Source organism: Branchiostoma lanceolatum, chromosome 13 (genome assembly GCF_035083965.1).
Source record: "Branchiostoma lanceolatum isolate klBraLanc5 chromosome 13, klBraLanc5.hap2, whole genome shotgun sequence".
Taxonomy (NCBI): Eukaryota; Metazoa; Chordata; class Leptocardii; order Amphioxiformes; family Branchiostomatidae; genus Branchiostoma; species Branchiostoma lanceolatum.
In genome coordinates this window covers 10,470,497-10,483,414 of record NC_089734.1, presented here as the reverse complement: position 1 = coordinate 10,483,414, position 12,918 = coordinate 10,470,497, and the positions used below count along the sequence as shown (strand labels likewise).

Genomic DNA, 12,918 nt, shown 5'->3' with positions numbered 1-12,918 from the left:
AGCTGTGACCTACCGTAAACTAGTTATACTGCTGTAAAATAATGTCGTAAAATCCGATATTCACTACTGCGCATGTACAGAAAGGACACACCGCATCACAACTTTTCCAAGATGGAGACGATGAAGAAGCTGAAGGTACGAAAAATCTTAGTTTTTATCAAATTTTGCACCTTTCCTATGTCTTTAGAACCTAAGAAGTAATGCATAGGAAAGAGTATAAACAAGTGAAAAGATTGGATGTATGCATGGTACAAGGGCTACTGTAGTTTTACCGCTATGGTTGAGGAAAGAGCACACGTGCAGACAAAAACAGCTGCTTTCTCGCTTGGTGATTTTCTGCGAGTGTCCACGCTTTGCGCGCGCTTTGTCAACGGGAGTCAACAACCCGGATCTTCGCTAGCCCGACTCACGGAACCCACAGATCTGGGCTATCTCCTCTGTTTATCGCCATGTGTCAGTTTTAACACACGCGGATCGTTTAGGATGGCCGTTTCTGTCCAGTTTCTGTTACACCGTGCACTGTGGGGAGGGGGGCATGTTTTAGTAGTGAGGAAGGACAATAAAATCATTTTCCAGCCAGAAGATATAACGTTTATATAAACTAACCAGCTTTACAGTAGAAAAATTGGGTTTCTCTGTTGTGTTTAGGGGATTAAAGTGAGGAACAAAAAGTACTTGATGAACATGATGAAACAAAAAAACAAACCAAAAAAGGATAGATTATTATTCTGGTTTGCTTGTTGTGCACCTTTCTATTTATAAAAAAGCTGTGATTACAGCAACGCCATCTGCATTTTGAGGTTCAAAATTCTACAAGATATAGGGAGATAAAAACCATAATTTCTCACTACAGTCCAATTAGCCACAGCCAGAAATAAAGGAGTTGCTCGCTTTGCTTGGAAATCTAGTGACTTGTGTCAATCATAAGTTATAAGGGATATGCCTAAACACCTCACCTGACCTCATCCGAGTCTAATATGCAGTGTATACGGGGTAGGGACATTGTTTGACGTTCTGGATATGTTAAATATGCAATTATGAATGCAAAACAAGCAGCAAACTCTAAGAATTTACCAGCCAGAACTTGGAAATGAGCGGAGTAACTTATAAAAACTGGTAAATACTTAAATACTGCTTGTTTTGTATTCATAATTGCATATTTAACGTATTCAGAACATCAAATAATGTCCCTGCGCCGTATACACTGTATTTTAGACTCGGATGAGGTCGGGTGAGGTGTTTAGGCATACCGGTTATAAGTCCTAAGCACATTTTTGTATCTTAATGATGACTGGATTTGCCATGTTTCCAGGTTGCTGACCTGAAGAACGAGCTGCGTGCACGCGGCCTGACGGTGACGGGGAACAAACAGGAGCTCCTGGACCGCCTGCAGCAGCACATGGAGACTGCAGGAGGTCAGCTGTCTGATTGTCTAGTTTTGTGTTACTGTAATTCACTTTATCTTCACTGTAGCAAAATTTCATGGTGTAAGGAAAATGGACATTTTCACTGAACTTTAAGTTTTACTTCACAGTGATGGCCAGTGATTTACAGAAATGATATGTGAAGGAATCATGAATAATAACAAAGTTTTTTCATGGTAATGATAAGTTCACGGTACAGAGGTGACCGTGAAAACAGTGAACATAAAGTTACAGTGAAAGAAACAAGAATTAAATGTTGACAGTTTCATGTACTGTTCTTTATAACATAACGCTAGCAAGTCAGACATGATGATATCTATTTGAGTTGTAAAGTTGTTGTTGGTATTAAATCAGAACAAGCATAGAATCATTGTGAACAAGTGCAATCAAGTCTAACCTTTCCAAGAAGAAGACCTTAAACATTATATTGAATGAGTGAAGATGTTATACACATTAGTCTTTGTTATGTGTATGGACATGTATTTATTTAGTGTGTATGGTTGGTATTAGCCTGGAAGCTAGACCCCCCATCTCTAGAATATCTATCTATCCCCACACAATAGATATTTGATTTTTAGAGATTGGGGGTCTGGCTTCCAGGCTAGGTTGGTGTTGTCTTTTGTTATTTTTGTCCCCAGCAATGAAGATAGTTATGTATAGATAAAAGTCAGTGTCATTTTCGGTTACTGTTTCTGTCTTCTTTGTTATCTTTAATTGATTTTAGATTAACTGTACTTTGTAGGTCACAAGTAACATGTTTGAACAATATTGATCACAAGTTCAAGTAGCTTGTAATTGTAGTTTGATTATAAATCACATGTAACTGTAGTCTGTAGTCCACAAGTAATAGTAGTTTGCATGTTTGTAAAGGAGTGCATGGCGCCCCTACCCGTCCCCCTGCCCCGCGTGGTACCCTCCCACCAGGGATGTCACTGGAAGGTGATTGTGTGTCTCCTTACTGTCCTGATATCTGTCTCCAGTACAATCTTGTTACTGTTACTGTTATCTTGTGTTGATTAGTTTGTAAAACTTCACACCTATCTAGTACTAACTACCCTTTCACTCGTTCTGTTGTACTTACCAAAGTGTTACCATTTCCTCTAGATCCTAAAGCCCCACTTTTACCAGGTATTGTTCTGTTCCACTTGTTCCAAACCATCTTGCCATTTTTCTTAAAAAACTCACCTTTGTAGGTTAACATGTTTTTAACTGTACATTAAAAAGTATAGCGGTACTAATGATCCTCAACTGAGGTGAAGCATCATACTTTTTCATCTCACTATAAGTAGAGAAATGTGGCTTTGCCATTTGTATACATGGAAATTTTTACATGTAACCAACATTTAAAAACTTTCCATTTCCTTGTCTAGACTTATTCCATCTCTTTCCCGTTGTGAACATTACATACCCATTGAGTGCTACTGTAGCCTTAGAAGTAAAGTCCTGTATTTTACAAACTCAAATAATTTTTCTCTCAACAGAAGCTGAATTGCTGTCGAAGGATACCTCTTTGCTATCAGGAGAAGGTGAGAATACAGTGAATTAACTTTCTTGAAGTTTCCCAGCACTGTGAAAATCAAGGGCTTGCAGTGACGTACTTTTCAAAAATCATTGCAGAAATCGGTAACCTAGAAACACTGAAAAATTTATAAAAACTGTAGTACTTTGTGTAGTTTTTTTATTGCTTTGGCCATATACAATTTAGTTTTGTTTCTTGGACCTCAAGGTTGCCACTTGAATTTTTTTAAGACTTGAAAAGAGATTAAAAGACCATGGGTACCATTCAGTATAAATTGTTTGTCAATCAGGGCTGTCTCCAGGACCCGTCGCTTCATCCATCCTGGGACAAGCATTTGTTTCTTGGGGAGAAAAAAATCACTTTGGTCATAAACCTGAAGTTCATGACATAAAACTGATGAAAATGTATTTCCATAAGCTTAAAATGACAGATTTAACAACCCGAAGTAACAACATGGGCTCCCAAACAATGAGTGGGCTGGAAAAAAATTCAGCTTGACACAGCCCTGTTGTTGATACATTAGTAATGACAGATGGATCATCTGATGCATGTGTTATCTCTACAGGTGATGAGGCTGATGACAGCATTCTGGCAGGTGAAGAAGAGGAGGAAGAGGATGATGATGAAGAAGAAGAAGAGGTGACACTAGTAATGTCATAATATTCTTTACAAGACACATGTATATGTGTATCCAGTGTTTCCGCCAGAGGGGCGTCTTCCCGTCAAATGACAGCCTTATGTCGCTTTGGACGGCCTGAACTCAGACATAGGCCGTCCTCTTAAAAAAAAAGACAAACTAATTACTAAATGCCGAGAAATCGGGAAATAAATACGAGAGGTCGGCATAATTTCTGTGTTTTTCTTTGTTACTGCGGGCGTGGGGACGCTCTATATCGTTGGAAATTCACACTCTTTTGTTTGTTGCTATTGTTAAGCTTGCAAAGAATCGATGTCGGTGCCTTTGGCATACGGTCATCTCATTAAAACCCGTTTTTCAAGACTCAATCGAAGAAAGTCATCGAAGAAAACAAGGAAAAACGTAAACAAAACAAGAATTTCGCCCGTGCATTTCAGCCTCTACATCGTGATTTGCCGCGGTTCGCCTTCATTTCTGGCCGTATTCGACACAATATATATTCCTTTGAATATTTTTCCGTGAAAATTCTCCGTATGTACCGTAGATAAATCATATTTTCGCTATGAATTCACATAAGCCATGAAGCTCGCTCGAGTCCCGGGCCGTCCGCCATGTTTTTAAGCTCATTGATATGCAAGGTTCTAAGCGCTGATTGGTCCGCGTCATAAAACCTGTGCTCTGATTGGTTGACGGCAAGGTGTCACGTGACCACAGGGCGGGAAAACCCCTTTACACTTGAGGCGTTTCTGGTCAATATAGATCGGATTTTCTGACGATTGAAGCAGTATTATAGCGACCTTCGTAACAAATTGATTTTGAAAAATTAACAAAGTCTTTTCTGATCACAACATTCAGTTACTTTTCCTGGTCAATTAATTTTCGCGGTCCGGTCAATTAATTTTCGCGGTACGGCCCTCCCCAAGTGGACGGCCTCTCAGTCGCGGTCTGGCGGAAACACTGTGTGTATCATTTTAGGTAAGGGAGAGAGCTAGAATTTTGCCGTTAAGTGTTAACTGATGCAGTTTTTTGTGTGTTAAACCAGAAACTGCCATACAGCTGCAGATTTGAAATAAAAACAGAAACTAAGATTTGTCAGTCTCTGAATCTGATAGCTTGTTCAGGGCCTTTGTATGGACTAGCACAGAAGTGTATTTCACAAAATCCAGTCCAGTGCATCAAGATAACTGTATAGGGCTTGTACGTTAAAATTTGAAAGTACTATTGTACACTAGTGTACAGCATATTCTTGACACTTGAAAAATAATAACAAGCTCCTTTGTTGACTTACTTGTTTCCAATTTTAAGTTAGAATTCGGTTCAACACAATTTTCGGGTTAGGTGCAGCAGTCAGTTTGTTTATTCCCAAGAATGAAGGTAAGCTCTGTATTTTTTCTGATCCTTGGCATTTGTACTTTTTTCAGGAGCAGACCACAGCTCAGGACAATCAGGAGAACACAGAAACTACCAACACAGCAAAACCCACAGTGGTCACTAGTGTCAGCTCTGAGTCTGATGATACAAAAGTTCCTGTCAAACCACCGATGTCAGAGGCCGAGGTAGGAACGGTTCCCTAGCACCTCTGTCTTTACTTTCAGAAGTAGTGACAGTATGATATTCAGAAGTAGTGACAGATCTTCAACACGCTCCAGGGGCTGGGAGTCACCAGAAACAACTGGAGGGTCTATGCCGAGAGTAGACCAGCCTGGCGAGCCCTACTCTCACCTCTCAAATAAACGTACCGGTACGTTTATTTTTTTTCGCCTATAGTTCCACCCGGTACGTTCTTATTCTAGACCGTACGTTTATTATTTTTTGAAAAATTGAGGCTTTGCAAACCAGGAATCCCTCTAAAATCGTAAGTTAAGGTTTTTCTGCCCATATTTCCCCGGTATTTTTGCTCGTAATTCGCTATTTTTCGGCCTACCGGCGTTGATTTTCTCGCCGCTTTGACGGCCTTGTGAAAAGTATCGTGGTGGCACTCGTAACATATCGGTCGATAACGCTATGACCCGGTACGCTATGACGCTACAAAGTAAACCGGAAAATAAGACGCGACATTGACATTCTAAAATACAAGTTTCATACAAATAACTTTGATAGTCTCTGTTTAAATCGTAAACCAAAGCACGCTGATCAAAAACGTGTGGAGTAGGGTGCACGCCTGCACGGGGAATAATAATTTCCTGACCACTATATCCGTAGTATCGGCAGCGCGGCGGAAGAATTATTTGTTCGCAGAAGACATGTAACACGTTAAAACAACAATCTTAACTTCCCTTGTGATATGTGTTTTGAGGCCACAAAATCTGTAAAACGGCAGAAATATGTCCGATATGATTCGGTAAACAACAGCGCGAAATCGCGAAACATGGCCGCCACTCTCAGGCATGGCGACAGTAAAACTAGCAGCATATTGCGTAGTGCGGATACCGATCTTTAAAATGATACCGTAAACGCATGGAAATATTATATTTTTTGGGCAACAATAGGCACACAGTGCCATATTTATTTTCAGAGGGTTCATTTTTTTAAATAATCGTAAGATTTTCCCAATTTTGGCGGTTCATCGCGGGTTTCTAGTGTCAACACGTAATGCCTAATGGGTAACTTCTTAGTATGTGCGGTCTGTGACGTTGAGCTACTTTTACAGTCGATCTCTGTTCAATATTGTGGGATTTACCGCAGGAACTCGAAATCCGAGCGTCTCACTTTGTTTTCGACGCGACGCTATGGAGCAAAAGTTTATAGACATATTTCTTTTGTGGAAGGACTGTGTTCATATTTGTGTTTTTTTGTGGTTGATGTCTTTAGAAAATATGATCAGGTACATTTAACTAAAGGACTCTGATGATTTTTGTTATATGTCACTGATTGTCAGTCATAATAAGATGATATAACAATTTTCTTTGATCACTTGCTTCAAGTTCCAAGTAGAAGAAGCATGTATCATGTACATTTTCACTTACAATTTGAAAGCACCGTGGCCCCCGGTTAGGGGTCATAGCGGGGAACCTATGCCCAATTTTTCAATATTACTATTATATTTTACGAAGAGGCGAGGAAGATCATCATGATTTGAACAAGCTATGGACAGTTGTTCTGTTCAATATTAGTATCTATATACTTAATAGGTATGGCATAATTGACTAAACATAAGTTACCTACCTGCTTATTATCTTATTTCCCTCTGACAGTGACAGTTGTACATGTATGGACACAGTTTACCTAGCCTCGACTGTCGATTTTTGAAATTTTCCGGGGGGTACTTTTATTCCAGGGGGTACTTATATTACATTTTGAAAATTTGTCCGGGGGGTACTTCTATTCCAGGGGGTACTTCTATTTGAGAGGTGAGAGTATGCATGTCTGCAACCGCCATGCATCAGACACTGATGCCTGCGAATGATTGATTGATTGACAGTATGATATTGTAGCAGCATGGCTTTGTCTAAAGAGGTTACAGATTCTCTGAGTCTGCAGAAAATTCTGATTGACCAGGGATGCTACTAGATCACATGTCGCCAGTCTTCAACTTTGAGCTGTCTGACAGTAGTCCCTACCCCCTCAGGAAATCTTAGAATGCCCCATTTTAACTTAAAATTCTTTAAAACTCCACACCATGGAAGGGTGGAACCCCCCTTTCAACACCATCCCCCAGCTTGGTTGTTCTACTCCCTTGCAATGCTCCCCTTGCATTTTTTTCCTAGAAAAAACCCCCTGCTGTACTTCTGAAAGTAAAGAAAATATTACTATGTCTTCTCACAAGACAGTGTATAAAACTAGATGTACAGTGATAGTGTACTAATGTTGTTTACTATCTTATACAATTTGACTTAGAATTCAATGTGATAAATTCCTTTCAAGATCCATTGTCACCAATATTTCAAGTGATGCTATTTATTTTTCCATTCTTTAAACTCCTGACTTTGTGACAGAAAGAAAGAAAAAGATATGAAGATTAAGTTGTGCTTTCTGTTGCAGAGGTTAGAGTTGAGGGCAAAGAAGTTTGGTGGCCACTCGTCCGAAGATGCCAAGAAAGCAGCTCGTGCAGCCAGGTAAGATAAGCACATATCCAGTAGTTGTAATGTCACCATAACCAGTAGTTGTAATGTCAAGGAATCATACTGCAATTCTGTTTTCTTTCACTGTAACTTTATTTTCACTGTTTTCACAGTCACCTCTGTATCTTGAACTTATCATCACCATGAAAAAAAACTGTTATTAATATTTATGATTCCTTCACATATCCGTTCTGTTAATCACTTGCCACCGACGTGAAGCGAAATTGTCCATTTTCCTTACACCATGACATTTTTGTAAACATGAAGATAAAGTGAAGTACAATAATTGAATTTCCAAAAATAGATTTGCTGTATATTAATTTCAGTCTGAAAAATGTGTGTCAACTGTTGTATTGTGTGTTTTCCAGGTTTGGAACTTCTGTCTCAGGACCAACAAACACAGGCAAGTAGGCTAATTAAATCCTTCAAATTCAGTTTTTATTAGTATCCATTGTAATAACTTAGACAGAAAAATAATTTTGTATTTTACAATTAAAACTATTGAAAGATTTTGCAATGCACGTCTAGCAAAATGGATCGAAATTCTGTAGATTTAACCTAAAGAATACTATATGTTTAATTAAACTGCTTTCAATGATCCTTTTCAATAATGATATTTGCTAATTGCTAATGACATCATTCTTGAGTCATTGACATTGACTTTTGTCTCAACTCTTTTGGAACAGCTGCACCAGCGAAGGGGGCTACAACTCTTTCTGTGAGTGTTTGCTTCTATACAAAAAATATTAAGTACTAGTAGTTGATGCTTGCTAATTACAAGGTTCATTTTCCCATAAGAAGAAAGTATGTGTGCTTGTATATATACCTTACCGTTGTATATATATATATATATATATAGACTTGTTAGATTGTAGCACATTCTATAAAGGCATGTTAACTGTAAGGATGTTTTGATATTTATAGGAAGATGTTGTAAGTTATTGTTGGTTTTGGACTGCATTTCGGAATGATTTCAGCAAAGGATCTCTGTGCTATTATTTACGAATAGGTAGTTAATTAGATTAGGTTGTGATTAGTCAACAGCAGTTATGCTGTATGATAGACAAGCTTCCTCTTTCCTCTCTTGCATGCCTTGGTGTTTGAATGCAACTTCTGTAAGAAGCTTGTTCACGGTTCCAACTGCTCATGCACATCAAGATGCACTGTGGGTAATATGTCAAAGGTGAAGGCTCTGCCCAGACATGTTTTGTTTATGTCTCAGGCTTTTACCTTTGCCATTGTTGCCCACAATGCATCTTGCTACACATGTGCAGTTGGAACAATGGACATGCTTATTAAAACTCTTCTTTCTGCTGCAAACCATTTAGCCTCTGGGAGACAACTCTGCTATCAGCACAGAAGAAACGGTGATAACAATTGACTTTCCAGGGCCTGAGATCAGTTATAGAGAACCTCATCTGCATAAGGACATTTTACTATTTTTAGGACACATCCCCATAAATTTCAGCTGTTTTTAAGTGATCCTTTGTAAGAAATTGACGTGATTTTTAAGAAAGCAAAGTGCTGCATCTGTGCCTGATGTCATGCTAGAAAAACTGCACTTAGACCAGAAAGATGATCATTTCACAAAAAGCTGATTACCTGCCCCACTTTACATTTGTGTTGTGTTGTGTTGTGATTTTGATGTTTGTTAGAATAGTCATATCTTGTTATGTTCACCTATAGAGATGTGTAATTTCAGGTTCCTACAATAACCAATAGTGGGTCATACAAAATCTTTACTGAACAACCCTTGTAGCTATGTAGCCAAGGATTGTATCATAGAGAGAAACCAGACTGAATTAAATTTCCTATGGTCCTTTTACTTATTACGTTAACTAGAGAATAATTTCTGTTGTGCGTGTATTGTTGACAGGGCCCTGAAATGGAGAAGTTGAAAAAGCGGGCAGAGAGGTTTGGGATGAACGTGTCGACTGCAGTTCAGTCGGTATGTTTATTTGTTTGTTTGTTTGTCATAACCAGTAAACCACCTTTAGGTGCAACACACCAGTTCTGTACAGTAGACTGTGAGGCTTGATCCACTTACACCGGGATTGACCCCTAATGGTCAACACATCTACATGTACACTTTAGTCCAGATTGTGCTATTTGCTTGTAAGATGTAGTGTCAAAACATCTTTTTCTGTGATTTTGGCATGGATAATTTGGGGGTATGAAGAAATTTGTTGTTAACTCTTTGATCACTATCCAGTCAATAAGTTCAAATTAGAGGGTTTGAAATGGCAGTCCGTTTTTTTTCTAGGGAAAAATTGCAAGGGGGCATTGTGAGGGAGTGGAGCGATCAAGCGAGCGCGGATGGTGTGGAGTTTGAAAATTTCAAGTTACCCCTGTTCATTCTAATGCCTTCTCAGGGGAGAAGTTATTATCAGACAAGTCACAGTTGAAGACTGGCCACATGTGACCTGGTAGTATCCCTGGTCAATCAGAATTTTATGTTTGTTCAGAGGATCTGCTCCCCAGGGTAAAGGGGCGCATGGTCATGGCAGTGCCCCTGTTACCCTCTTTAGAAAAAGCCCTGGCAGTGTTTGTTAAATACTCATGGTGTGTAACAGGATTACTTGTCTCTTCAGGAAGAGGAGAAGGAGAAGCTGTTGAAGAGGAAACAGAGGTTTGGTGTGGCGGCGGCAGGGGCAGCAGGCACTCAGGTCTCCTCTGATGAGGTCGAGGTAAGTTCTTTGTCCCCTTCGTATTGGTCGTTCTCTGTTATAATAAGCAGTGCACATCCTGCTTCTTGAAGAAGTGTCATGCTTCACCTCAGATGAGGATGACAAAAGAAGTACATGTCTACATCTGGCAGGCAAAACCATACCCCTCCTAATAATAGAACATGCGAATTCTGTGACGATTCATATGCTGAAAATGAAATCCACTTTTTGCTTGATTGTTCCTTATATAAAGATGAGCGGCAATCATTGTTTAAGATAATAGAATTAGACAAGAAATGTACAAAAATGTCAAAGCAGGACACTTTTATATACCTAATGTCATGGAAGAACGAACATATAATGGACAAAGTATGTAGTCATATCTCCAAATGTTTCAGAAAGAGAGAAGAAACTAATAGGTGATCATCATTTAGTTTAGCAATAGCCCACAGTTTGCATGTTTTTGAGTTTTTAATGTTAGTGTAGCATTTTATCAACTTATGTTTTGCATTATGTTTCTTACAGGCCACATGTGGTCTTCTGTGCATTTAGCCCTTCTGGGCAGGAATATGCAATAAAGACTATTATCATTATTATTATTATTAATGCTGCATACCTAGACTGTACCTGAACTGTACTTGTAAAAAAGGTTAGGTTTAAGTCCCAGAAAACCTTAATGTCAGGAACCATTTCCAGACTTGCAAAAAAACAATCTCTCGCTTATGTTCTCCTTTTTGTTCTAAACCATCGAAAATCTTCCATAGAATGTGAAATTTGCTCTGGAAAAGGACGGACACATAATGCTGTATTTGTGTTTATTACTGAGCTTTAGTGTTTACTGCTGACTGTAGTTTCCAGATTGCATGTACAATTTATGCCAGCATGCACTTTTACAACTGAACCTGAACATGAGTTTAGGTACACAGCACTAGTCTACGTGATGTGTTGGGATTTGATATGAGGACATGAAACCATGACTCTGTGAAAGATAATGTCGATTCATCCATTGATTTTGTTTTTGTTGCTCCGTTTCAGGCAAAGAAAAAGAAGAGAGCAGAGAGGTTCGGCTTGACAGTTTAACGATGCCCGAATCTATGGAGAACATGTGTTGGACACACGTACTATAGTTGTAGGGGGGTGGGGGTTGGGACGGCGTTCTATCATTTCTAACTAAACTATTGCCTCAGTAGTTTTCATCTAATGGCTATCTGAACATGGAGCAGTCTATTGGAGATACAGGGGTGTTTATAATCAGTAGGGGTATTCCACTCTGGTGAAGGTATGAAGATAAACCATGAGCAGAAAAGTGAGTTATAGAGACAGACTGCTAGCTTTTCAAGAGACTTGGGTCAACATTATGTAATGGTACTTAATAGAGTAGAAGGGCAAGAGCAGACCTTAAGATGGGTTTGATTGACAGCTGTCAGCATCAGGGCAAGTTTTTGATGGGTGTGGACTCTTAATGGGCACCACGACAGACTGAAAAATGTGTGTATTGCAGGATGTTTTTGGAAGGGATACTCTTTATTTACATAGTGACTTTTGGGCTAAGAAGAAGAAAGAACATGTTTTGTTGTCATTACTTAAAAAGAAAAGCCAACAGGGATATTTTTGATTGTATGTTTTAATCAGACAAAAATTAATGTTTTAGCCAGATACATGTTAATCACCTGTAATTTCTTTTAGCAGATACCAAGAAAGTTTGTGTTTCCATTATTCTTCCCAGAACTTTGTGCCGGAAAATTTTTGTAAAGTTTTTTTCTTAGTAAAACACTAGTACTCACTTTATGCTGGCTCCACAATTAGGTATTATTTGTGTGATATTAATAGTTGTCTGCTCTTTTTTTGTTATGTTTCTTTTCATATGGTTCTGTAAATGCATTTAAATTTGCAGCAGCACTATACTGCCTATAGTCACATACAGTATTGGACAAAAATGTTGGCGGTGGTTTTAAGTTCGCGGTCGCGAAACGGTCGCCGCGAACAAAACCACCGCAAACATTTCTTCATTTACAGTATATTAGGAACTGTTACAGCTAAAACAAGAAATCTCATACCCCTGCAAAATATAGTTTTTGTAAATTTCTTGTTTTATTCATTATTGTGAATTTCTTGCTTATTCAATTTATATGATATGCATATACATACAAAAAATCAGATACTGTAAATGAAATGTTTGTGGGGATTTAATTTCGCGGCAGGGACAAAATGGAGTGTTCGCGGCTGTTTTGTGTTCACGTTTAAAACAATAGTAGCACTTCAGTCACAAAATGGAATGGCTTTTTGCGGTGGTTCTAAGTTCGCGGTAAATGGTTCACTGTGAAAACCACGAACATAAAACCACCGCGAACATTTCTGCATTTACAGTAACCATTAATAGCCTAGATATGTTAGTACAGTGAAGGTTAGACATCCAGGTAATAAGATACGCCAAAAATAGTTACTCAAGCAACTGGATAAAATTTCAAATTTTATCCAGTTGCTGTAGAGGTCTAGTAACTATTTTTCGCGCATTAATAACCTATTCTGGGACATTTGACCTACCTTCCTGTCAGTGTCCCAGTCTTGCCCAGCATGTGGAAGTTAGTGTGGAAACACACACACATACTAG

General features: G+C 38.8%; 1 protein-coding gene across 6 annotated transcripts; it reads left to right on the top strand.

Moving 5' to 3' along the window:
- The first annotated feature begins 21 nt into the window (after window positions 1–21).
- Window positions 22–12,392, top strand: LOC136447825 (SAP domain-containing ribonucleoprotein-like). 6 transcript variants are annotated; one of them, XM_066446895.1, is made up of 14 exons: window positions 22–135; window positions 1,313–1,415; window positions 2,295–2,363; window positions 2,529–2,552; window positions 2,906–2,950; window positions 3,509–3,582; window positions 5,005–5,136; window positions 7,562–7,635; window positions 8,010–8,044; window positions 8,328–8,359; window positions 8,970–9,008; window positions 9,518–9,589; window positions 10,233–10,328; window positions 11,343–12,392. In XM_066446895.1, exons 1-14 carry the CDS (start codon window positions 73–75, stop codon window positions 11,385–11,387), a joined length of 903 nt encoding a protein of 300 aa, XP_066302992.1. In that variant the 5' UTR covers window positions 22–72; the 3' UTR covers window positions 11,388–12,392. The 6 variants fall into 6 exon arrangements, with proteins under 6 accessions (XP_066302992.1, XP_066302991.1, XP_066302995.1 ...); XM_066446894.1 differs by having other exon boundaries at window positions 5,002–5,136; XM_066446898.1 differs by lacking the exon at window positions 2,295–2,363 and having other exon boundaries at window positions 5,002–5,136.
- Window positions 12,393–12,918: the final 526 nt, after the last annotated feature.

What these genes read in the sequence shown, in the direction of transcription:
- LOC136447825 (XM_066446894.1), top strand. Translation starts at nt 73, where the DNA reads ATGTACAGAAAGGACACACCGCATCACAACTTTTCCAAGATGGAGACG. An exon ending in GCACATGGAGACTGCAGGAG is followed by an intron (nt 1,416 to 2,294) that starts GTCAGCTGTCTG and finishes ATGTTTGTAAAG; the next exon opens with GAGTGCATGGCGCCCCTACC. An exon ending in TAAAGCCCCACTTTTACCAG is followed by an intron (nt 2,553 to 2,905) that starts GTATTGTTCTGT and finishes TTCTCTCAACAG; the next exon opens with AAGCTGAATTGCTGTCGAAG.